The sequence below is a fragment of the Schistocerca gregaria genome, chromosome 8 (assembly GCF_023897955.1).
Source record: "Schistocerca gregaria isolate iqSchGreg1 chromosome 8, iqSchGreg1.2, whole genome shotgun sequence".
Classification (NCBI taxonomy): domain Eukaryota; kingdom Metazoa; phylum Arthropoda; class Insecta; order Orthoptera; family Acrididae; genus Schistocerca; species Schistocerca gregaria.
The window spans coordinates 117,794,975-117,822,973 of record NC_064927.1 but is presented as its reverse complement, the minus strand read 5'-3'; the positions used below and the strand labels follow the sequence as shown (position 1 = coordinate 117,822,973).

General features: G+C 42.4%; 1 protein-coding gene across 1 annotated transcript in view; it reads right to left on the bottom strand.

The window, feature by feature from the left end:
* Positions 1–19,883: 19,883 nt before the first annotated feature.
* Positions 19,884–27,999, bottom strand: part of LOC126284233 (coiled-coil domain-containing protein 42) — a 43,068-nt gene continuing 34,952 nt past the window's right edge. The window contains exons 6-7 of the mRNA XM_049983011.1: positions 23,056–23,205; positions 19,884–20,304 (exon numbers count right to left, since the gene is read on the bottom strand). Of these exons, the coding sequence (XP_049838968.1) occupies positions 20,074–20,304; positions 23,056–23,205 (381 nt within the window). The 3' untranslated portion in view covers positions 19,884–20,073. The remainder of the gene's footprint in view (positions 20,305–23,055; positions 23,206–27,999) is intronic.

Sequence of the window (27,999 nt, the reverse complement as noted above, 5' to 3'; positions counted from 1 at the left end):
AATAATAATGCGTAATTTTGCTGTGGATTTACGTCAAAACTGTAAGCAGATAGCTTATTATAATTTTCTCAAAAATGCAGGAAAATCAGTAGATTCAGCTCTGTAGAAGAAATGGTGTCATTAACATTAAAAATGCCGTTACTTGTAACATAATGTTTTAAATAGGACGATTATTTAGGAGATCTTCATGCCAAATTATTGAAACTTCTACAAACGAAGATCTTAAAGCTGACTGCAGTGCCCAAATTGCACCTTATTAAAGTCACTTCTATGTCCACAAATCAATACGGATTCAGAAAGCGTCGCAACTTGTCCATCTCTCGCACGATACGCTGCGATCCGTGGATGAAGGGTTACAGCCTGATTCCATATTCCTAGATTTCCGAAAAGCATTTGACACGGTGCCCCACTGCTGAATGTTAACGAAGGTAAGGGCATACGGAACAAGTTTCCATATATGTTAAGTAAAAGAACCCATTACTTCGTCCTCGACAGCGAGTGTTCATCAGACACAAGGGTACCGTCGGGGTTGCCGCTGGGAAGTGTGGTAGGACCGCTGTTCTTCTCCATATACAGGATGACTATAATTGAAGTCGCTGTTTAAAAACACTGGAAAAATGGAAGATGACATCAAATTTGAAATGACTGTTATCGACGAAGGGGGAAATTTTATGGAAACAAAAGAATCTAACGAAAAGAAGTTCCGGACACTCAAGGGTATGAAAAAAGACGTTGTTCCGATGTTCGATAAGATCTGGAGAAAATGATTTCGAAATTCGAAAAGACAAAGTCTTTTGAAGGGCAATGTGGCAGATGGAAGAAAACAAGTGACCCTACGTAAATTGAAGACGTGACCACAGCACAGCACGAGGGATCGACCGGTGATTTGCAAACATGCAGTCCACAGGAATTGATAAAACTCTCGGCATGCCTTTGAGCACAGTCACAAAATTCTACGAAACATCTTTCAATGATGTCCATACAAAATTACCCATTTTCGGTAGTTCCCTCATGCCGACCTGCCAGTAAGAAAAACGCTTCTTACTCACAAGGAAGTGGGTGTAAGTGGGCTGCTTCTGTGTTGACAGCACTGTATAGCGCTTTGCATTAGATTTCTGACTGCGCTTTCTTTGTAAGAGACTCTGTGGCTGGATGGACGCGTTGTCGGAATTTAATCGCCAGTAGTGTTGGGCAGTTGGAAATTAGTCGCCAGCAGTGATGGAAGTACTGTTGGGCAGTTGGAGGTGAACAGCCAGCAGCGATGGATGTTAGATGTGAGAAGTTAGCATTGATGGAGGGTAGAGGTCTGAAGTGAAGTGTTAGCGTAGGCTAACGATCTGTACATGTTCGACTTGGAGATTGAATATTATTCATGATTCTATACCTTTGTACTGTCAATGACGATTATGTTTGTGTCTGAACCAGATGTCACATTATTAAGGTAAAAAGTACATTATTTGGTTTGCAACAAAATCTTTCCTTTGCTAACCACATGCCTCTTAGTAGATAGTGGCTTTAGTAGTTACAATGTTTTACTTAGCTGGCAGTATTGACGCTCGCTGTAGTGCAGTAGTTCGCGAAATGAAGATTTTGGTGAGGTAAGTGCTTAATAAAATGTATAGGTTATTGTTAAGATTTCCTTTTAGTCAGGGCCATTCTTTTGAATTAATTATTTGAAGTCAGGTTGTACCTTTTTTTTTTTTTAGCAGCCAGATTGCGTTGCGCTAGAATATTGCGGGTCATTGTTGACTTGATAAGAATAAGTAAAGAGAAAGTATGTTCTCTTGCATTCAACTTCACTCGCAGTTTGAGTAAAAATTTTAATAAAGACGTTCCATGGGCCACGGAACATTCAGCTGACCGACGAAGGTCATCTCCAAGGGCATGTCAGTACACAGAATTGCACAATATGGATAACTGATAATCAGCTTGTAAATCAACCGGTACAGCTTTATACTGCAAAGGTGACTCTGCGGTGCAGGTTGATTGGACCGTTTATCGCAGGTCCGTTTGTTTTCGACAAGGTCCGTCCTTCGTTTCCTATTACCCATACCGTCAATGGTAAACGCTATAAGAGTATTTTTGTACACCGACATCATTCCAAGCCTTCAATAGCTTGGACGTGTGGGTAAGACCCTTTTTAGGCAATATGGCGCTACCGCGCACAGTGCACAGCCACTGAAGCGGCTGCTGCAGACGCGTTCTCGAAATGCTAAAGTTACCAGACGTCATTTACATATAGATCACCTGGTCTCAATCTGTGTGACTTCTGGCTGTGTGGTTACCTGAAAGATGCTGTGTTCAGTCCTCCGATTAGAAGGTTAGCTGAACTGAAAGGTCGCATCCTGACCCCAGTGACACTCTGATCTTTGTGGTACATTCTGTTTCTCGATTTCAACTTGTGGCAGACTGCAGAAACATGGTTCATTTTCCAGTTGCAAACTGAACATGTCTTGCACCGCTCCATAGACAATTAAAAACAGATTTACTCTTTGCTTTTTATGCATGTCGTTGTCCTCAGCTCAATTAAAAACTCACGCGCTGTTGATTTTTATGCTTTTCTTGACCTTAGGACAATTAAAAATCTGTTTTCACCATCCGATGTGGTACGACCTTCCCGTGATGGAACGGCTTACCTAACAGAGCCGCAAGTGTTGAATGCCAAACTTGCGTGGTCATGTGCATTGCGCAGAACGGTTGGATTAAATTTCAACTCACATCATAATCATCGTATTACGATTCATCTGGCATTTACGTTATCAGCGCCATCAACTTTTTTTGTTTCTATAACGAATAATGCCTTCTTTGATAATATGCCGTTCGAATGTGACGTCATTCTGAGCACTGTACGCTTTTTTATTTTTTTTAAAATGCCGTTCAAATTTGACATCATTCCGATCAGGTTCTTCGCTTTTTTCTCTACAGCGCTATTAAACTGCGACTTTACGTATAATCACGCTGTACATAACCGAACTGACGGGTGCGATGAGCAGCATCTGCAGTTCTTTCCTTATAGTTTTGTAGTGTACAATAAAAGTGTCGCTTTAGAGTGACCTTAGGGTAATGTTTCTACTTGATCAGATGAGTATTAGCTTGGCCTATATATGGTAAAATGAAAGTTAGTAAAAATTAGTAGGAAAAACAATTCTGTAATGTTCTGATACAGTATTATTGGTGTGTTGCTTGACACGTTCATATGGTTCAAATGGGTCTAAGCACTACGGGACTTAACATCTGAGGTCATCAGTATCCTAAACTTATAAGTACTTAAACCTAACTAACCCCAGGACATCACAAATATATGACCGAGGCAGGATTATTCGGTTATAAATCTTTTGTGTGATATAAAGAGAGTGGTGCGATTTCTGACTGCTGCTGTTGAAACTGATATTTTATTAATTCAAAGGATTCCTCGTTGACTCACTACTTGAGCTTTGAAAAAAATTTAAATTGTAACGTCAAGCTACGCTAGGAAAAAGGAGGTTAAAAGATAAATCCTGGTGTTTCTTTATTGTTCTATGTCTTAAAATTTGTGATGTCTCCATATTAAGCGACCATAGCTGTCGTGTATTTATGAAGTTACATATGTCCATCATCGCGTGCAAACCGATGTAGATTGCCGACCTACATTTGTATTTTATAAGATGGAAATTCAAAGAAAAACTAAATTTTGAAAGATCGTAAACCTAAACCAGCATAAGTACACTAAGGCGACAAAAGTTATGGAATGCGTCCTAATATCGTGTGGCAGCAACTCGACGGGGAACAGACTGAACAAGTTGATGGAACTCTCCTGCAGAAATATTAAGACCTGCTGCCTCTATAACCCTCCGTAATTGCGAAAGTATTGCCAGTGCAGCATTTTGTGCACGAACTGACCTCTCGATTACGTCCTACGTCCTAAAAATGTACACTGGGATTCATGTCGGGCGATCTAGGTGGCCAAGTCATTTGCTCGAATTGTCGAGAACGTTCTTCATTCCGGAAGCGCGCTGCTGCTACGGTCGCAGGTTCGAATCCTACCTCGGGCATGGATGTGTGTGATGTCCTTAGATTGGTTAGGTTTAAGTAGTTCTAAGTCTAGGGGACTGATGACCTTAGATGTTAAGTCTCATTTTTGAACCAGAACGTTCATCAAACCAAACACGAACACTTGTGGTCCGGTGACATAGAGTATTGTCATCATCAAAAATTCCATCGTTGTTTGCTAACATAAATGCCATGAATGGCTTCAAGTGATCTCCAAGTAGACGAATATAACGATTTTCAGTCAATGATCCATGTAAACATAGCATATACCATTATGGAGCCACCAACAGCTTGAATAGTGCCTTGCAATATCTTGGATCCATAGTTTCGTGGCGTATTCTCCACACTCGAACCCTACCATCAGCTCTTACTAACTGAAAGCGGGACTCGCCTAACCACACCACGGTTTTCAAGTCGTGTAGGATCCAATCTGTACGATTACGAGCCCAAGAGAGACACTGCAGGCGATGTCGTGCTGTTAGCAAATGCCCTCGCGTCGGTCATCTGTTCCCATAACCCATTAACACCAAATTTCGCCGCACTGTCCTAGCGGATACGTTCGTAGTGCGTCCCACATTGAATTCTGCTGTTATTTCACGCAGTGTTGCTTGCCTGTTAGCACTGACAACTCTACGCAAAAGCCGTTGCTCATCAAGTGAAGGCCGTCGGCCACTGTGTTGTCCGTGATGAGATGTTATGCCGGTAGTTTAGTATTTTGGAAATTTGTGATAAGTTCCTGTGGGACGAAATTCCTAAGGTCATCAGTCCCTAGGCGTACACACCACTTAATCTAACTAACTTAGCGTAAGGACAACATATAAACCCATACCCGAGGTAGGACTAGATCCTCCGACGAGTGAAGTTGCGCGAACCGTGTCAAGGAGCCGTAGACCGCACGGTTACCCCGCGCGGCCAATTTAGTATTCTCGGCAGACTCTTGACGCTGTGGATCTCGGAATATTAAATTCCCTAACGACTTCCGCAATGGAATGTCACATGCGTATAGCTCCAACTACTATTCCCCGATCAAAGTCCGTTTATTCCCATCGTGAGGCCACAATCACTTCGGAAAGCTTTTCACATGAATCACCTGAGTACAAAGACAACTCCGCCAATGCATTGCCATTTTATAACGTGTTTATACAATGCTACCATCATCTTTATATCTGCATACTGCTATCCTTCTCACCTCAGTGTAATTGCAACTGTAATTTCTGAACCATTATCTTGCTTAAATTTATCGGTACCATTCGTATTTTGTACTATTCTTTCACTAACGTCGTAAATATTCTTTAACGTGATCCATTTGAGCAGCGAAAAACTCCTCAACGTTGGCTTTTACTTCATGTAGCTTACGGTTCTAAGCTGTGAAAGCAAGACCTAAAATCTAACCCTCAACCTCGTTTTCCATGAAAATGAGAATTTCAGTCTACTTACAATTACAAAGCTACGCTGCAAAAGGAAGCGGCGAGCATGTTCGCTGGAGACACTGGAAACGCTGCCTGTCCGTCAGAGAAGCCGCATTGTACGACTGTACACGACGACGAACGAGAACGTACTTGAGATGACTGCATCCTGATCATGACACAGCTCTGAACTGTTTCGCGGAAAGTTTGCTGTTACTAGTGGGTTAGAAAGTGAACAAACTCTCTTTGAGACTCCATCAGACGGATACTTTTAGCAGACAGGCGAAGAGGAGCTACAAAAATTAAAAAGATTGGACTCCATCTCGCAAGTTTTCGTCCACGTTGGCTGACGTTTACAAGACCACGAAGTGATACAGCACAACAGCAGTTCGAGCAAGGGACATCACTTGCTCCATAATCTTCTACATCCTCCAATATTGCCAAATGGCGCCGCTGGGCGAGCTCAGAATTCTAGGAAGTGACTAGTTTTATTGGCCCCTTAAGGGAACGATTTGAACTTCGTCTCTGTGGCAGCCGGGTGGCGCACAGGTTTTATATCAAAGACGGACATTTTCTGTAACACGTGACATCTCTACGTGTGCAGTTTCTTCACACTTTTGGAGTTACTCGTTGTAAGAATGTGGGCTGTGAAAGATAATTTGAAACGTCCCCTTACAAAAATGACCGTGCTGGAAAACCTCTTTCGTTATTTGATTTCCAAACAGCTGAGCAAAACTGACCGTACACAGACATTTCTCTTTTTAGTTATTCTGATCATCACTAAGCTGACACACAATATTTTTAGCGCAACGTGGTCTCGTGGTTCTAGGCGCGCAGTCCGGAACCGTGCGAGTGCTACGGTCGCAGGTTCGAATCCTGCCTCGGGCATGGATGTGTGTGATGTCCTTAGGTTAGTTAGGTTTAAGTAGTTCTAAGTTCTAGGGGACTAATGACCACAGCAGTTGAGTCCCATAATGCTCAGAGCCATTTGAACCATTTTTTTTTAGCGCAACGCAATCTGACTTTCAATAATCCCTACAAAAGAATGGACCTGACCATAACCTATACCTTTCATGAATCACTTACCTCACACAAAGCTTCGTTACTCGAACTACTGCAATACAGCAAGCGCCAATACTGCCAGCTAAACAAAAGATTCTAACTACTGAAGGCACTAACTACTAATAGGCATAGTTAGCAAGTGAAAGATTTTGATAGAGAACAAACAATGTATTATTACAAATTTCCTCTTTCCATACCGTCCGCTCTCAAAACTCTGGCATCTCTGTCCCCACGTCCCCCACTGCTGGCTGCTCACCTCCAAATGAGCAACGCTACACGTAGTTCCCATCCAACAACCCAACACTACACAAGCGAATATTCAGTGACTTTCATACAGATCGCTACGTGGCGTTATGCATCATAAAATCCTAAACAGCCTACTTACAAATTCAATAAATAAAGTTCACATTTTTACCAAAGTATTTGGTGTGGTGTGTCCTATGGCAGTTCTATTATATGTATGTATTCAGATTCACCTTAATTTTTGACATTTACTCGTGGATTACGTTCAGGGTACCGTAACCAGCTATGATGGATAGAAGTAAATTTTTAATTATCACTTCGAAAATATCAGGCTGTGGCCAAAAATTCGTAAGTTTGTCGGTCCTATAAATATTCACCCTTCACTAAGACACACTTTCTACAACGATGGTTGAATGGGCGGTGACATCGCTTGTAGAAGTCTGCATTTTGGTTGTTCAGAGATCTTTCCACCTAAAAAACCACCTCGTCGACATACAAGAAATTCTTGCCGTGAAATAGTGTCTTCATCCTACTAAAAAAGAAACAGTCTTAGAGCCATGTCAGAGAGCGCGAGGAATGAGGCTAAATTTGCAGCATTTGTCACTGTGTCCTGTGCAGAATAACCTGAGGTGACGTTGTGTATAAAATCTTTCGGACAGCTCCTCCGGGCGCTTCATCTTGATAGCCTCCCATAACCTTGCAGGAGAGTTCTGTATAGTGTTCCTGTGACAGCCCATTTATATTTCACTATGGCAGTCCCAAAATATACTCAGCATCGCTGTGTCTGGCGATGGTTAGGTTTTTGTCTTTTTCGCCGCTGATGAATCCACAGGTTTGCACTGCTTGTTTGTCTCCTTTGTCTGGAGGTAGCAGGGATACACTCAGCTCTCATCCATGGCAATTAGGCGACTAAAGAAACTCACCTGGAATCTCTTGAGTCTGCTGCAACATTTATACTGCTGCTTCAGTTTGAGTGGATATGAGTAGTCCCTTGCGATTACCGGTTCTTCACAGAGAGAAGGTCTGCCACTTCATTAAGTAACATTGAGATTTGTTTGACCTCTCAGGAAGTCTCTGCACCACCTAAACACTGTCTTGTGATCGTACTTTGCTGTCGTTCATTTCCACCAATTTAGCATGGATTGTTCAAATACATAAATCCAGTTACCATACAATCTCCACTTTATCAAAAGGCTGCACGATTTTGTTTTGCTTTCTAAAGCACATTTCAGGGTACTTTGGGACGGGGATTTTAGTGTGAACCAGGACTGCACCTATGAGGAAAAAAAGCATTAAAATCTAATTTTTTTCATGTGGTATTAGAACTTTATGATTATATCTTGTATATAATTAGGCGCAACAGGACTGTACTAAATACCTAAATACGTGGCCTATCAGGAAAGTGAGGTCAGATAGGTCGCGATGTGGAAAAGACAGTGAAAATTCAATGAAACTATGGATTGATGTATTGTGTCGATCGCGACACGTCGCTCTTTTCAGTTCTGAGCACATAGTGAGCACCTAAAGATGCTTAGAACAATAGTGTCTCCCGCCAGATATGTTTTCCCCACCACTATAGGTTGCGCCTGATTTCGCGCAACCCTATATAACGTACCTGTCATGTGTTTCTCTCTTCATGACAGTGCTGGGGCAATGAGGACTCCCGTGCAGCGTTTTCGTTGTGAAACGTCCTCTTTGAACAATTATACAAGACTGTGCTTAAACTGACACAATATTTTTAGCGCAATGCAATGTGACTTTCAAAAATCCCTACAAAAGAATGGCCCTGACTAACATTAACCTATACCTTTCACAAATCACTTACCTCACCAAAAATCTTCGTTACTCGAACTACTGCAATACAGCGAGCGCTCTACTGCCAGCTAAATAAAAGATTCAAACTACGGAAGTTACTAACTACTGATAGGCACAGTTAGCAAATGAAAGATTTTAATAGAGAACAAACAATGTATTTACCTTAATAGTCTTAATATATATATCAGTTCATGGCATCAATTCTTACAAATTTCAAAACTCCGCCATCTCTCTCTCCACGTCCACCACTGCTGGCGGCTCACCTCCAACTGCCTAACGCTACGCGCTGTTAGCATCCAGCTGCCGCTGCCCAACACTACAATGGCAAACAACAATGCAAACCAGCCACAGACTGCAAACGGCACAGCCAGTGATTTTCATACAGAGCGCTACGTGGCGGCGGCGTTACCAATAAAAAAACCTAAACATCCTACTTACACTTGGAACGTGTGTGATCACCCGCCATATAGTCTGGACTTGATTCTCTCTGATGTTCATCTCGACTCACATGAACCGCTGCCTACAAAGACATTTGGCACAGACAACGTACTGCAGACCAGCTTAGAGAGGTGGCGGGAAGCACAGGCGACTTCCTTCTATGAGGAGGATATTGGAAAATTGGTACAACGCAACGACAAATGTTTAAATTGGAGAGACGATTGTTTAGACAAACAGCTGGAAGATGTAGCTAACTGTTGCAAATAACACATTTCCAGAACAGCTCTCTTAGCTGTAGTGGAGGTTGCTTCAAGGTGGTGAAGATTGTACGACTATCGTTTATATATGATGTCTTTCAATGGTAATGGTGTCAGACAGGTTGGTATCCATTGGTCTGGCCAGCGGTACTAGCTGTTCAGTCCAAAGCTATTGCTTTCGGCAATTTTCGATAGTCAAGACGATACTCACCAGAGTCAGTGGCAGAGATGCTTCCGCTGTCCAAGACATCTGCCCGCTGCCACATCTGCGTCTATACCCCGCAAGCCACATTACGGTGTGTGGCGGAGGGTACTTTGTGTATCAGTTTCACTTCCCACTTCTTCAACTCCTGTCGCGTAAGGTTCGCTGCTAAGCTTCCATGTGGGCTCCAATCTCTCTAATTTTACCTTGATGGTCTTTTCGCGAGATATAGTACGAGAAAGTTCTATTTTCATTAACTCTTCTAGGAAATACACTCGCAGAACCTTAAAAATAGACAACATCGTAATGCAGAACCCCTCTTTTGCAACGTCTGCCACTGTGGCTGGCTACGCATCTCCGTGAAGCCTTAGTGCTCACTAAATGAACTTGTAACGAAACGTGCTACTCCTCTTTGGATCTTCTCTATTTACTCTATAAGTCCCATCTGGTATGGATCCCATACTGAGGAATAATATTCAAGCATTGGTCGAACGAAAGATACTTCATTTGATGGATTACATTTCCCGAGTAGCGTGTGGCCACAAACGTCACCTCCAAAAAAAAGGAAAGAAGTAATATTAGGGTTTAGCATCCCAACGATAATGAGATGAACCGCTGTTTCGGGTAGGCAGTGCGTAGAGTAGGGTCAGCAATGATCTTTCCAAAGGTACCATCCTGAAACAGTCTTGGTCGATTTAGGGAAACTTCTGTTATAGCTTCACTTCGTCGCCAGCTGATGTGGCTGCTGTCACTTCTGTACCTTGACAACAGCAACAAGGTGCTGTTGATATGTCTGTGCACACAGAAGCGTTACTCCCAACAAACAGAGGCACACATTCACATAACAATTACTGAAATAACTGCCAATGTTTGCTCCAAAAACAGTAATTTATTCGGTAACGCAGATACTCAACCCTCATATGATCGGTGCACAAATCGTCTTAGCCCGTGCCAGTGTCCCACAGAATATCTCCAAACCCGAAAATATGACAATCTTCTTCATAGCACAGACACTGCTCCTTCTTGTGCTGTCGCAGTGTTGCTCATTTCCCGTCGGATTCGTCGTAGGCGAACAGGTCGCTGCTCATCGGCAAGTGAGCTGTGATGGAACTCCTGAGATCAGTGGAGCTGAGACTTGATGAAACTGGATCTGCCCGTTATGCAGGGAAGTGCAGAAAATACGAGGGCTGGAATTTAAATAGTGACAACTATTTATTCACAACCGATACAAGAGAGTTACATGTCTGCACCTGTTACTGTCCTTCAAAGTAGTCACCAGTGTTGTGTAGAACCCGTTGCTAGCGATGGGGAAGGCGTAGTATACCGTTGATGGTGCGAATGGAGCGGTCTACTGCCTTTAGAATCTCTCGAACAGTTCTGAATCCAATGAAACGAAGCCAAAACTGAAACGTCAATCCAACGAATGGCGTCATTACGGATCGCCGCAAAAGTCGAAAGTGCATCAGAGCCGCAGTATGGTGAAAGTTATGGTGATTCTCGTGTACGACTGTGATCGTGTCATCCTAACGCGTTACGTTCCTACACGGCAGACCGTCAATGCACACTATTACTGTTCGCTGTTGGAGCATCAAATGCGATCGGCTTTGCGAAACAATCGGCGACACTTTCTGCGCAACCCACCCATCATTTTGCAAGACAATGTGCGGGCGCATACAGCGCAAGCTGTGGTTGCTCTGTTCGGTCGATGAGACTGAGAAGTACTGTACTATCAACCATACTCCCCGGACTTAAGTCCTTGTGGCTTTGATTTGATTCCGAAGATGAAGGAACCACTTCGCAGCATTCGCTTCAGAACTGTTCCAGAGATTCGACAGGCAATAGACCGCTCCATTCACATAATCGATAAAACAGGCTCTGCTAATGGTATACTATGCCTTCCACATCGCTGGTAAAGGGTTCTACAGAACGCTGTAGACCAATTTGAGGGACAGTAACAGGTGGAAACATGTAACTCTTTTGTAGCGCTTGTGAATAAATAGTTGCCGCTATTTAAGTTCCAACCCTCGTAACTTGGTTTATGCATGAATATGAAACGGCGCACTACCTGTTTCACATGATTGCGGAAATGCAGCGAACTTCCTGTCGTGCTGACAATCTCTGTCGTAGACCGCTAGAATTGCTATCGGTCTCGTTCCGCCTGGCGTGTAGGCCACCGCTAGAGGGAAGCCTAGCTCGCAGTGCAGTTCTGACAGCGCCAATCGTGGTAACAACACACTGGGAGCCTAAATGCGGTCGAGAAGACAAAGGTTTGAGCTTTTCTCCTTCCGGCCTCGAATTCAGTGTTTTAACTATTGCTGCATCTTGCTCTGTTTGACACCTCTGAATTATTCCCTCTTGCCACAACTGAAACTACAACTGATGGCTTCAAAATTCGAATCAACTGGGCAGGACAAGAATGGAGTGATCGGCAAATTCAGGGTTGTTTCGTGATAGAAGACTTTTCTGCGGCCATCAGAACGCTGGAAACCCATGCTCACAAGGGAAGTACCCCAGTTCTGTCTCCTAAAACCACACATAAATGTTTTGAAAATACGGAATTGTGCCTCCTTTACCACCTACCATGGTCAATGACCTGTAAAACCTACAACAGCACTAGTATCATTTTGCAGCGAGATTCTCTCCCATTTTCTCGGGCCCTCTTTATGCGGACACGTAAAAATCTGTATTAGCTGTGGTAATGTACGACCAAATGAGAGAGGAAGTGCTAGAAACTTCTGATTGTAAAATAAAAGGAGTACATCTTGTTCTTCTATCTTCTGTCTGTTCTACACACATATAAATTAAAGCGCTTCGCCGTGCTTTCTTCCTGTATGTTGTGCCTAATCTCAGTAACTTGGTTCAAATGGCTCTGAGCACTAGGGGACTTAACTTCTGAGGTCATCAGTCCCCTGCAACTTAGAACTACGTAAACCTAACTAACCTAAGGACATCACACACATCCATGCCCGAGGCAGGATTCAAACCTGCGACCGTAGCGGTCACGTGGTTCCAGACTGTAGCGCCTAGAGTCGCTCGGCTACCCCGGACGGCAATCTCAGGAACTATGGTAGCGTTTTTGATACAGTTTTCACTAATCAATAGACTGATTCACGGTTAAGGTTTCTGTACATAAACTGTAAATATTTCGTGCATATTGCCTGAATAGTGATGAATTAAAGTCGCTGTGAAACCGATGCCTTCGCCACCTAGTGGCGAGTGGTAGGACTCCATGGAATCATGCATACTTATCAGGTTGTTGCATAAGTTCGTAGCGTTTTTGTCTTGCATGTTGGTATTCCAGTTGGTACAGGTTTATTTATCGAGTGTCATTTTTTTCATTATTGGTATCTCAGTTTACAAACTATCATTTTGTCATTTCAAAATAGTGAATGGATGTGTGAATGCTAGAACATGGAATGCCAAGTAAATAAATCGAGACATGTCCGACATATTCTTCTGTTTCAGTTCAGTAGGGGAGGGGGGGTGGGTAGAAGCAGCGGAGGCAGCCAGAAACGTTTCTGCCGCGTATGGGGATAACGACATTCGACAAAGCACAGCAAGAAAATGGTTTTCTCGGTCTAAGGACAACGATTTTGACGTTAGTGACTCTCCACGTTCAGGAAAACCTTTGAGGTTTGCTGAAGATCGTTTGAAAGCATTAATCTACAGTGATCCACCTCAGTGTACGCAAACCTGGAAAATGTGATGAACTGTGAGGTCGGCATGAGAGGCCATTGATTACCCGCACTGCACAATGCATGAGACGTTAAGCTGATAAGAACATTTTTGGTATAGAGCTGACGTTCACTGACTGTGAAGAGAAATACTGGAAAAGGTCACACCGGAACTATAGCCCGCACTGGACTGTTACTGAAAATGGCCATAGCTCACACTAAACTGGCGCTGCAATCGGTCGGACCTGGTGGTGCTATAGGTAGCAGCACCTGATATTACCAGGAGCTGTCACTGTAGCCGAAAATTAGATATGGAATAACATTCGTTCCTCCTACTATTTTTTCTGGCACACTACTTAAATCGTCTCAATTAAATGGAAGTGTTGATATTCGGTTACTAACATCATCATCATCATCATCATCACCGCTTCAGTTAAAGCATTAGGCCATTTTTTGCTTTGCCTGTTACGGTACCCATCGCTTCCTCTGTCCTCGTTCTACTAACTGTCTTAAATCTTCTTGTCTTTCTCCCCTCATTCTTTCCAGACGTTCATTCTAGTTTCTCCTATTCTCTTTTATTTTATAGGGTATATTAAATGTATTCAGTTCTTTACTAGTTTCCGAATTTAGTGATCTGTAAGCTCTTGTGCATCCCTTTACTGCTCTTATAAATCTCATCTCTGTTGCTTGCACTCGACTTTCTTGGCTCTTATAACTCACCATTCACTTTCGTAGACAAGCATTAGAAGTGCACTGAGTCATAAAATTTCAATCTCGTTTCTTTCCTCGTTTTATATTTTAGACATCTATAGCTTCTCTACATGATTACTCCGCAGTTCACAATTAAGTGTCGGGCAGACGGTTCATCGAGCTACCTTCAAACTATTTCACTATCGTTCCACTTTCGAAGGACGCACGGGGAAAACGAGAACTTAATTGTTCTTTGCGAGCTCCGATTTCTCTTATTTTATTATTATGGTCATTTTTCCCTACTTGGGTGGGAACCAACAAAATATTTTTGCAGTCGGAGAAGAAATCTGTTGACTGACATTTCACGAGAAGATCCTTACGCGACGAAAACCCCACCTCAATTCCGCTATGATGTCCGTGGCACTGTCTCCCCTATTTCGCGATAATAGAAAACGAGCTGCCCTTGTTTGGACTCTTTCTATGTCCTCCGTCAGTCCTAACGCGAATCCAACAATGCACAGCAGTATTCAAAGAAAAGGAGGACAAGTGTGATGTAGACAGTCTCTTTAGTAGACCTGCTGCACTTCCTCAGTCTTCTATCAATAAACCACAGTCTTTGGTTTACTTTCCCCAAAACATTTAAGTTATTCCTAAGTATTTAGCTGAAATTGCAGCCTTTTGATGTGTGTGTTTTATCACGTAACTGAAATTTAGCGGATTGCTTCTAGTACTCATGTGAATCACTTCGAACTTTTATGATTTAGAGTCAGTTGGCACTTTTTGCCCCACATAGATAACTTGTCTAAATCGTTTTCAATCGGTTTTGATCATCTGATGACTTTACAAGATGGCAAATGCCAGAATCCATGCAAACAGTCTAAGAATGCTACTCAGATTGTCTCATATCGTTTATGTTGGCCAGGAACAGCAGAGGATCTGTAACACTTCTTTTGGAAACGTCAGATATTTCTTTTGTTTTACTGGATAACTTTCCGTCAATTACTACGAATTGTGACTTTCTGACAAAAATTCACGAATCTAGTTGCACGGTTGAGGCGATACTCCATAGGTACGCAAGTGGTTTAGAAGTCGCTTCTGAAGACGTTGTCAAAAGCCTTCTGGAAATTTAAAAACATGGGATCAATTTGACATCTTCTTTCTTTAAAGTCAGTACTGCCATTAGACTGAATACACCATCAGTAATGAAATAATGAAACAAAGCAGCAGGCTCTGCCAGAAATATTGGCTCTTAGACAATGTGTCTAGTAGTGTATTTTAATACGACCGTATGCTATCTTAGGCAATTTATAACACTTGTAAGTAAGCATTACAAATATGGGTTGTTATACTGTTATATCACTTGTTACGTATTCCACTGTTATTGTCTAAGCTACTTTCAGAAAACACTTGATAATGGCACTTTGAAGCCGAAATCATGATTGTATAAGTGTGAATGTAACACTGTAAATAAACAACAATCTAATGGCGGCACTGACTTTAAAGAAATATGTTATGACTATGGCCTTGCATTGTGAAAAAATTGTTGTCATTTTCTGTCGATAGTACTCATTACTTCGTGAGAATAAAGAGCTGTTGATTGTTTATCGTTCCACATACATTTCAAAACTTCAGTAATTTCTTCTCTATGCCTTCGTCATACTCACACATGACGTCACAAAAAAAATAGTTAAAATGTTTTGCCTGTTCTGTTATTAACCACAATGTTTGTCTATGCAGGATTTCTTCCTTTAAAAGCCATTGATTTTGCCACTTACTCTGGAATCGTCAAATGGTACTCTTCACAGGTCTTTCCTGATAACTATCTTCCCCTTTGTAGGTCATCATCATTCCCCGCCAGCGACGTGGCGTCGCCTGTACATAAAAGGCTATTTCTGCGGGAATTTTTGTCTATCTTAATTTCCCCATTATAAATCTCCTTCGATTCCCAAACTGCGTGATCTAAATAAACGTCAAGAAGTATGAGTGATATGCTGAACAATTGACCAACTCCTTTGCGGGTGCAGGCTATTTCTTCCCCTTCTTCTTTGTGCTCTAATTCTTGATGAAGTCCTCTGTGGTGAAGATCTTGTATGCTATGTTCATTTAGTGAATATGCTTTGCAGGTTTCTTCCTTCATCAAATTAGCTAACATTTTCCTGTGAATTTTAATCATAACTCTATGCAGTAGCCCGTAAACAAAACTACTGCTATGCTAGACGAGAAATGTGGTCGTCGCTACTTAGTGTTACACGAGTGAAACCGGGGAAGACCGCTCGTGTGTTATACTTAAAGGCTTTCACGTTTCAAACTGGCTACTATGGTGATGATATGACAACAAATTATTACACCTAAATATTTCAACTAGCCAGTTTGAGCAGTAACTGTTATTGTTCATGAGGTAGTCTTATCCTTTTCGTGTAGTTAATATCCATTATCTAACCATTTAATTAGGAAACAGCATATTGCTGCTAAATATCTCGAACATGATATTGTCTGTCGAGTTTACAAACTGCAAATCTGTGGTAAGATCTTATGGGACCCAACTGCTTAGGTCCTCGGCCTCTAAGTTTACATCCTACTTAAACTAACTTACACTACGGACAACACACAGCCATGCCCGAGGGAGGGCTCGATCCTCCGGCGGGGAGGAACCGCGCAAACGGTGACAAGACACCCAAGACCGCGCGGCCACCACGCGCGGCTGTCGAATTTACACTAATATGTCAAAAGTATTCAGATAATAGCGTTCGATTAGTGCAGAAAGTCACCAAGCGAGAAAAGATGCATATATGTTCGGAATAGTACCTATTCTTTCAGTTGAATTCTTGTGGGCATTGTCATACATTTCATAACTGATTACTGTTGCATAACAAACTATCACTATATCATCATTCCACTTTTTACATCAGTCACTTTTTGTTGCCAATTAAAATTGCCTCATATATATGTGGTATCTTCTCCCTCGGCTATGTCCTGAAGAATAGACACCATTTTGATCCAACAGCCACTTTGAATTAAGCTACAAAGGAACTACAGACATTGGCTGCAAGTAGGTATGATTTAAATCCATGGTGAAAGTTGCCAATTAGTACCGGGCCACGATTCTAAATCAGGTCTCCTGCTTACTATGCAGACGAGTTGACCACGAAGTCATACGAACACAGTGGTTATCGCAAATGCGCAGGCTATCGAAGCACGCCTCCCGTCAGGCCCAAATTCTCAACTCAGCCACACACGGCGGGCGTAGTGGCCCTTGCCCACCACCCATTTCGCAGATTCCCGTAAGAGTTCGAGTCTGCTGTCCAACTGCACAGGAGGGATCACTGGCTGTTGTCGCCTTAATTACTGATCAAGCAGCCACTATGAATTAATACAAAAAGCAAGGAGCCAATGTCTATAATTGCTTTTTGTCTTAATAAAACTGTCTCTTTGGAGTCTGGACACACATTGCCATCTTGAGATTTCTTAATGAAACCTGTAACATAACGTTAAATATCGTATGGATACGCCACATTTTCTTTAATAACGCGATAGTTTTGTCTCTGTGGCATTACCAAGCTAGGTGGCTAAGTTCAAAATATGGTACATACGGCTCTAAGCACTATGCGACTTAATTTCTGAGGTCACTAGTCCCCTAGACGTAGTACTACTTAAACCTAACATCACACATATCCATGCCCGAGGCAGGATTCGAACCTGCGACCGGAGGAGCAGCGCGATCCCGGACTCAAGCGCCTAGAATCGCTCGGCCACCGCGGCCAGCTGTGGCTAAGTCAGTGGTTGACACATTGGACACGTATTTAGGAGCATGACTGTTCAAACCCCCGTCTCGCCGTCCAGATTTAGATGTTCCGTAGTTTTTCTAAATTGCTGAAGGTAAGTCGTGGGATGGTTTCATTGAAAGAGCAGAATCAGTTTACTTCGCCTCTCCGATCTTGTTCTCCATCTCCAGTGACGTTTAACTCCAGTCTTCGTGTGGCACCTTGCTCCATTGACAATTTAATTGGACCTCAGACAGGCAGGGAATGTGCAGAATGATGGCATGCTTCGTTGACTGGCATTAAGTATTTTTAATTATTCTTTTGAGAGAATTATTTGTGTCTGTATGGAACATGGATAACTAGTCTGTTGCTTCACAGCAGGAATGTTCATAGATGGCTGCATTGTACTGAACGGTGCTAGTCAGAGATTATTGCATACTTAACTCAGCTATTGGTAAATAAATACTTATACATATACCTGTTATTTTCTTTTAAAATAATAATTTAGTTAACATTTTCAATGTAACACTTGCGAAAATTTGTTCGTGTCTGAGCTACTTACAAGCCTATGAATTACACTGCAAACTTTGATGAACATACAACCAAAAGGGTATGTGTTCGTTGTGAAGGTACGTCTTTGTATACTGTAGTTTGCTTTGTGTTGCACGTTGTTGATAATGTCTTGAGTGAATATATTTACAGTTTTGTGGGATTGTTTCTCTGCATATGGTAATCAGGGAGTGATGAGCATTGTTTTGAGATTAATGGAATGGTTAACTTCGTATTAGTTTTACTTTTCCACAACGAACTATCGGTAACTGTGTCAGTATGTCTATTGGCTACATCCATTTGACTAATTGTTGTTAGGTCCCTCTGAATGTGTTTCTGATAATGTAGATATTAACTGCTTTATTGGTCGGTGTTCTGCGTGTTTAAGTGCCTGTTTGGTTACTGGATGACACGATGATTTTCATTGTTATTTGTTTTTCTGTGTCAAAAATGGCTCTGAGCACTATGGGACTCAACTGCTGTGGTCATCAATCCCCTAGAACTTAGAACTACTTAAACCTAACTAACCTAGGGACATCACACACATCCATGCCCGAGGCAGGATTCGAACCTGCGACCGTAGTAGTCGCACGGTTCTTTTTCTGTGTCTTTTGAATATGTGACGGATATTTTATTTCTGTATGGTCAGCTTTAAAACGTGTAATATTGAGGTGTAGCATGTCATTCGCAGAATGAAACGTTCCACGTCCTTGATCTTCGTTGTGCCAAAGAAATACGTTCTAAGGTTAAGGTAGTTAGTAAGGCGGAAGCACCTACTATCGGAAGTGTTTTGTGGTTTGTGCAGATCGGAGTTGTACTGATCCTGTGCTAAGGATAATGAGGGCCACGGACTGACGCTTCTTCCTGCTGGGTGATGGGTGAAGTCATTTGTTCCGTGCTCCTATTACCTCTCATTAGGTAAATAAAACATTCCAACAGCACTTTTCTCAAATACACAGCAAGAGCAATATCAATTTACTCAGCGTGTAAAGCATTTTTCTAGTGTCATTTGTAACACCAGCTACCAAGCACACGTACGTCATAAGTTTATCACTAGAAATAAACTCTTCTAATTATTCAAGGTCTTGTATTCCGGAGATGTTATTTTTCTTTTTTATTCAGGAGAGAAGCCAGCCGTAATATTAACACACGAGCAATGGTTATGTCATGAAGTGAGTAATAAATACACTGAACAATAAAAATAATAAAAATGATAATGTTAATATCGCTCTTAAGAATGTGGATTCCAAATTATTAATTATAATCCGTTAACTTTCAGGTGACCGCCATGGCATATTATTAGGAAGCTGGCTATTGTACCTACCCTGCTTCATCCTAAAGCAAGCCTTTAGGCAATATGACTTTTAATTGTCATTGGCAAACTCAATAAGGAAGTCCTATAGGCAGTTAGTTCCGTAGGTCACTTTGCACGATATATATTAATGATGGGGGATGAAATATTTTACAGAACATTATCTTAACTGGTATTTATTAAAATATGGCTTCATTTTCAGATGAGTTCATATATCAAAAACAAATATGTGGTTTAGCAACAATAGTGACTATGTAGCATTTATACACTAAATAAGCTACAAGTTTCTAAAAAAAATTCTCCTACGCAGAATCATTAAAATCTACGAAGAAAACTTTCACATCTGCTTTAATATGAATCTAGGAATATCCCCCAGCCTGAATACTATTAATATAAAATTAGATTAATATCAGTTCACATAAAGCATAGATAAACAGTAGTTCTTCTTACGTCCCATCCCTGAATGGATTAAGCATGCAAAATTCCTTGATACATGGTACAAAACATACTCTCTCTCCCTCGCATACATTCCAGTCATTTTTAAAACGTATATGTAACTGGAGATGTGGCCAAATAAGAGCAGAGTAAATGAAAAGCATTGGCAAGCAGAGGTTCACGCCCATGATGCAACTCTGTCACTCGTCAGTTTCCTCTCCGCGCAAGGGTTCGTCAACAACAGCGACCACGGTATTTTGTTCCTCCTCAACAAGTTTTCGTGCTTCTGCAAGAATCTGCCTGGTGATTTTAATTATGGCTTTAATATCCACAAGCTGCCCTTCCCAGTCTTTCTCGTCGTGCGTTGTCTGCAAGCATTTCCACTTGCGCTTGGACATGAGCTGATGTAGGTTCCAGCAAGCAGTTTTAACCTGAAAGAAAGAAGATACCATAACTTTAATAAATCTGGAGACATTTGAAAACGAACATCCTATTTATTGTCACGAGAAACAACACTTAAACAACCAAACTAAACCACGTTTAACGTCTTTTCTAGGCGACTGTGAACAGCTGTTAAGCAATTAAAGATTCATCACACTACCTATATGGGCAGCAATTTATTAAGATCGGTTTTTGTCATCAATCACTCTGCAGAAGTGTCATTCATCAGTTGCCCATCTCTGCATTTGGAAAACCAATTTCGTTAGTGTACGTTAAGAAATGAGGCAAATGGGATGCAATAGGATGAATAAAAAGTTTTCAACTTACTCACTTTGCATTTGATCTTATCATACGAGACACCTCATCTGTGATAGTAAAGGAGCGATGAGTACGCGGGGTGTCTAGTTGAAGATAAAGGTTGCCTGTGTGTTCTGTACTACTTCGTAAGGGGCATCGAGGCTCCACGCAGTGCACTAGTGTAATTTGGGTTGCCTATTCAGCAGGTGTTCAGTGATGAGACGACCTACGGCTAAACCCGTAGTTCCCGCCTGGCCTAGGGGAGAGGGCGGCATCTTTGCCACCTTAATTGTCACGTGTTCTGACATAAAGCATTTTTCTGTATCATTCCACCAGACGAGTATTTGCGTGGGCCGTATGGCCTGGCAACGAGGGTTGACTGGAGAATCAAATGATGACTCTACTACCGTGTTCTGATAATAGCATGTAAACAGTGTGAAGATAAAAACAGGTAGCGCTGCTTTCTCACGAAAGTAAAAGAAAACCCAATGGTCGCTGTTGCTGCTGTATGCACAACATATTGTATACTGTGTGTAACATCACAGTCACGGTTCTCAAATAGTGTCTTTCTTTGACAAAACTTTGCTTATGAACATAAACAACTGAATAGTCTTTAACTTCCTATACACTATGACGTCATTGGAGAACTTACAACTCTAAGCAAATTGTGCTGTTCTCGGTCGTTAAGTGAAGGCCGTCGATCACGTGTTATCCGTGGTGATAGGTAATGCCTGAAATCTGGGATTCTCGGCAGACTCTTGACACTGGGTGTATCGAAAAATAGAATAGTGATTTTCCGCAAAAACTAACGTCTGACGCATCTAGCTCCATCTACCATTCCGCGTGCAAAGTCTAATTCACGCCGTACGGTCATAATCACGTCGGAAATATTTTCACATGAGTCACCTGAGTCCAAATGACAGATTCGCCAATGCGCTGCCCTTTTATGCCTTGTGTGTGCGATACTATCGCCGTCTGTATGCGTGCATATCGCTATCCCACGACTTTTGTCACCCCTGTGTAGTGTTGTGTATGTGTTATTGATAGAGTAAGAGAGAGAGACAATGGATAAAATGAAATCTAGAGCATGGCTATGACATTCTCGTCTCGAAGATCACCGAGTGCCACCGATCATGTCGCATCGTGTCATGCCAGGTGGTTTCGATCTAACCCGGAACACTGACAGAGATTGTCTTCATCTGCATAGCAGTGCCGCGATTCCTTTTCTTACATAGTTCCGTCTCGAAAGCCAATGCCCCATGGTGCGTTAGTGACCTTGTTTACATAGATAAAAGCTTAATATGCGGCTAAGAGCAATTGCCTCTTGTTATCATTACGTCAACGCTATATTACAGAGCATGTACTAATGCCTCTCTGGTCCTGGGAGTAACTACGATTCAAAAATTAGACGGCAATTATTTTCTACATTACATGAAAAGTCTAATCCTATGGCTGTTAATCAGTATTTGATAAAAATTTTGATATATTCAAGAGGTATAAATTGTTTTACTTCTTCACACCAGCCTGTTTCACTCCGTCTGTCTTTCGGTAAATAAGTTCATTTAATTTTTCTCGTTGCAAGACCAATACAAAAGCAGAGTCCGGAGATGTGACAGCTAGTATACCGTTCTCAACAATAGATTGCGTGCAGGCAAGTACAATTGTGCTTTCATCGTGTTGGTCAATACCGCATCCACGAATGCGTTTCCATACCCAATCAAATGGTGTCTCACTTTCCCTATTCCCTGCGATAGTGCCGCGCTTCCTCTATACGTCAATACCGAACTCGACAAATGTTTAAATATTAAGAAAATATAGGAAGTTAAAAACTAGAGTTTTGAAAACACTACATTTTAATTTACTATTTTTTTGTAATCTTGAAATACTTTGCAGTTTTCTTCACTATAACTATTAGGAGCGAATAATTAGTCATCCATTCCATATTAATACAGGTTTCATATGACAGCGCACGTTCCTGACGACTTGTTCTTCCTATGCTACCCGAAGTTTGGAGATATCAGATGTATTTTATTTTTAATTATGTTTGGGTCAATTGTATGTAGAAACGGTAAAATTTTAAGGTTTCAAGAGCTTAATGTCGACTTTTGCTACTTCATCCAGTTCCTGAAGATGAGCAATTTATGTCCAAATACAGCGATAATTAAAATCGTGTCCTGCGATTATGCCTGTAATTCTGTGAAACAGTTCATTCACTTTTCCCCATTGACTGAATGGAGTTTTTTTCTAAAGACGATGGGTTTGCTTGATGGCTCTTTTGGCGTCCACCAGGACTGATGTAGGAAACTTTGCGCCAGGTTTCCTGCAGTGAGGCTAGGCCTCCAGATAACAATGACACGGAACGCTGCTATCTAAGGCACATAATGTTCAATGCTAACTAAAGTAAAGATGAGAAACGTTTGTGTTGTGTCCGTTGCGTGTGGTACCTGGGTGAGCTCGGCAGACGTCGCCTTGGCCGTGCACTTCACCTGACACACGACTCTCTCCCAGCGGAGGGCCTCGTCGGTCGCTGCGCCGAGCTCACTTTCCAGCTGCGAAACCTCGTTGTTCAGTCCTATAATAGTACTGAATCGTTCCTGAAAACAATCATACATTTCCAGAATGAGATTTTCACTATGCAACGGAGTGTGCGCTGATACGAAACTTCCTGGCAGATTAAAACTGTGTGCCGGACCGAGACTCGAACTCCGGACCTTTGCCTTTTGCGGGCAAGTGCTCTACCAACTGAGCTACCCAAGCACGACTCACGCCCCGTCCTCACAGTTTTACTTCTGCCAGTATGTCGTCTCCTACATTCCAAACTTCACAGAAGCTCTCCTGCGAACCTTGCAGAACTAGCACTCCTGGAAGAAAGGATATTGCAGAAACATGGCTTAGTCACAGCCTCGGGGATGTTTCCACAATGAGATTTTCACTCTTCAGCGGAGTGTGCGCTGATATGAAACTTCCTGGTAGACTAAAACTGTGTGCCGGACCGAGACTCAACTCGGGACCTTTGCCTTTCGCGGGCAAGTTTCAATCATACATTTCTTAGAACGTACATAATGCCTGGAGGATTTTGTTCTACGAAGAACATAATTAGGAACGCACACTTAAGATCAATATGGACTTTTAACAAAAGTATTGACTGGAGCATATATTAACTGCTTAAGTTTAGTCGCGGTTGGAAACATAACAGAAAGATTTTCTCCATACAACCGCTTTCAACTACATAATTACAGCTTACTTTGGCATCAATATGTACCCTCGTGCAAGTGATTCATAGTCTCCACCAGGAAATTTCTGGTAAGATCTTATGAGACCAAACTGCTGAGGTCATTGGTCCTTAAGCTTAAACACTGCTTAATCTAAGTTAAACTAACTTACACTAAGGGCGAGTGCAGCAACAGTATGTAATGTTACTTGAGAATGGCTGAAGTCGTGATACCTAAATAAAATTTACATGAGTTTCCAAATTTAATCAGCTGTGTGGCCCACTGCAAGTCCACCTTAGAAATGTACGCGATCATGAAATCTTAGTTTCAATGCCTTAATGGCAATAAATATATACAGAGTCCCAAAACTCACAATTATACACAAGGTGGAGGAGTGCGAACTTTGATTCCCAGTTTAAAGCTATAACTCTTCCTAGGGAGGAAAACCTAAATATACAATTACAGTTAACCCGAAATTTGGGTAGTCAAGTGTGATCATTTATAATGTCCTAGCTGGCCTGCTAGCTGTGTTCTACTTAAAGTTGTGTACCTGGAGTTGGATTAGACCAATGTAATTATGAAATACAAAAAACTTACTTAAATTGGTCTGATTAAAACATTCTCGGGTTTCAAGCCACGTCAAGTGGATTACTGTCCACGAGCTTTCGGCAGAGATCTCCTCTGCCATTGTCAAGTGGATGACTGTCGTGTGGTTGTCATTGCCGTGCTTATATAGCCGGGCCGTCGCTCGTGACGTCATTGTTGCTCCGTCCCGCACCATACATGGTAATGTTTTGGCCGCGCGACTGCCGGGCCCGCTTCAACTCCCACTCATCGGATCCCACTCTGTACTCAGCCTGTAGTATTTCTGGCTTAGTTAACCATCATATTAGGCTCCAAGAAGCTGTTCCCAGGGCAGTGGAGATGCAAGAAGTATATAGATGACGAAATGTGGTGTGAGGTGCCTGTGACAGATGTTAGATTCGGTACCATTCCCATGAGAAAGACCGCCTGCATAATGCTACTGCTCTGTGATTGGGTGCTGTATTCGGAGCAAGGGCACCAAACGTTAAAATATAGTTATTATTATTAGCTAAACCACTCATTGGAATGACTTCACTTTTTAATATAAATATCTCTCAACAGCTGACTACCAATCAGTCATTTTAGAATTATTAAAAACAATTTAAATCAAAAACAAAAGACTGACGAAATTGCAGACGAAGCACTTCGGAAGCGTTCGGCTCACGCCTTTTCAGGTATGGCGCGCGAAGTGTTTCGGGCTGTTCGTCACTCTGGATTAGGCAGTCCAGAAGAACAGATATGTTGTCTGCGTAGGATGTGTATCCAATTTTTATTTAAGTTCCTGTTCGTCACTCTGGATTATGCAGTCGAGATGTACAGTCATCTTGTCTGTGGCAGGATGTGTTTGCCAGTATTCAGTATTAAAAGGTTCACTTCGATAGTCATGAGGCACAGACACGTGCCACAAATAGTGAAAAGATACATTTTCGTAAACATTGCGTTTGATCATGTACTTTGTTGTATCAGAAGGTGTTGTATTAAGATCATGCAGTCTTCTCGTGCGGCTGTATTAAAATACGCGAGTTGCAATCCAAAGAAGTGCTACAATATTTCAGAACAGAACCTCGCTAAAAGTCAGTCTCAGCCTCAAGATACAGAACCTACGGTCCGCGTGCTGTTTTCTGAGCTGGGGACATCAACTTGAAGATAGCAGGTTAGCGAACTATAACAGAACCTTCGTATTCCACACAGTGCGGTGGAAACAACTAGGCGCCTCACGTGTACTGCATGCACACAACGCATGTGCTCAGTGACACGTCGTCTGCAGTAATGCAGAGGAGGTAAAGGAGGATGATCGTTATTAACACCAACAATCAGTTCATTCTTCCTTCCTTGCCGTAATCTGCAATCCAACGCAGGATGTCTGTGACGTAACATTGCGCCGTCAGGGTTCCCTCGATCAGTAGTATCCGTGACCTGATGACTCCCTACATCATCGAGCCAGAGTAACATCCCTGTACTTCTCCACAACATCGGGAACCACCCGATTATGGTAATTTAGGGTTGTGCAGAACCACGACGAATCATGGCTGAACACAATGCGACACCGTTCATCTGCATTCTATGATTCCCAGTCAGTGCACTTCTCCAAAGGCAGCCGTTTGTGGTTACTGCGTGCATCCATGTCTAGTCGGCAGCTGCTAGTCTCCGACCAGTGTTGCAGGGAGTCCATTACTTGTTCCCGGATGGCAGGCGCCTATGTGAAGGCGCTGCGATGTGCTCGGTGCACAACAAGCTCATCCTCTCTAGTCGTGGTCAAACGTGGCCGACCGGTACCTTGACGACGAGAACGCCTGCCCTCACGTTTCCATGCAGTCCGACACAGGGCCGCTGTCACGCAAATGCCGCACTAATCTGGGACTCGACCGACTTGCACCGAGCGAGGTGGCACAGTGGTTAGACAATGGACTCGCATTCGGGAGGACGACGGTTCAATCCCGCGTCCGGCCATCCTGATTTAAGTTTTCCGTGATTTCCCTAAATCGCTCCAGGCAAATGCCGGGATGGTTCCTTTCAAGGAGCACGGCCGATTTCCTTCCCCGTCCTTCCCTAACCCGATGAGACCGATGACCTCGTTGTCTGGTCTCTTTCCCCAAACCAACCAACCAAACAATCGACCGACTTGCAAAATGGAGACCCACAGTGAATACTCTCTAGATCTCTATCAGGTTCTTTTAACGCAGTCTTATATGAGTATGTGGCTCTAAGGACTGTGGAACTTAACATCTCAGATCATCAGTCCCCTAGACTTAGAACTACTTAAACCTAACTAACCTAAGAATAGCACACACATCCATGCAAGAGGCAGGATTCGAACCTGCGAGCGTAGCAGCAGCGCAGTTCGGGACTGAAGCGACTAGAACCGCTCGGTCACGGCATTTCCGTGTACTGCCTAGAGGTCACTCAACATCTGATATTGATCACGTCCTTTGCATACTCTACCAGGCTTGGTAATAACACTAAACACGAACAATACTTGCCCGCGAAAGGCAAAGGTCCCGAGTTCCAGTCTCGGTAAGGCACACAGTTTTAATCTGGCAGGAAGTTTCATATCAGCGCACACTCCGGTGCAGAGTGAAAATCTCATTCTGGAATACTAATACACTTCAATATCCATTCTACCTGTCACAGACAGTTGCAACTTTCAGCATTTTCACACCTACTGATGGCATGTAGAAGTTACATTGACATTCGACAATGTTTTTTAAGCACCTCTCTTTTTTTTCGTCTGGCAATGTAACTTTGTCTCCCTCTTCATTCCTCAAAATATCCTCACTAAAAAATGGCTCTGAGCACTATTGGACTTAACTTCTGAGGTCATCAGTGCCCTAGAACTTAGAACAACTTAAACCTAACTAACCTAAGGACATCACACACTTCTATGCCGGAGGCAGGATTCGAACCTGCGACAGTAGTGGTCGTGCGATTCCAGACTGAAGCGCCTAGAACCGCTCGGCTACAAGAAGCCGGCATATCCTCCCTGCTATAAGCTATTCAGAAATACTAAAATACACTGTAAGACAAAAAACTGCGTACCAAGAAGGAATTATCCGAACGGGACGGAAACCTGTAGATGTGATGTACATGCACAAATAAATAGATACTACAATTTCTCAAAAAATTGTATCATTTATTCAAGAGATACAGCTTCATAAATTGAAGTAGTCAGTAACGGGTTGGTCCACATCTGGCTCTTATTCAGGCAGTAATGCGGCTTGGAAGTAATTGATAGAGTTGTTGGATCTCCTTTTGAGGGAATCGTGCCAACTTTTTTCTTTTTTTTTTCAATTTGGCGCTTTAGATCGTCAAAATATCGAGATGGTAGGAGAGCCCTGCCCATAATGTTCCAAACTACTTCAGTTGGGAAGTGATACATCGACCTACGTGGCAACGGTAGGATTTGGCAAGTACGAAGCCAAGCAGTAGAAACTCTCGCCTTGTGCGAGCGGGCATTACCTTCCTGAAATGTACGTCCAGGATAGCTTGCCGTGAAGGCCGACAAAACGGGGCACGGAATATCGTCGACGTACCGCTACGCTGTGAACGTGCCGCGAATAACAACCAAGTGTGATTCTTGAGTTTCTCCCGGCG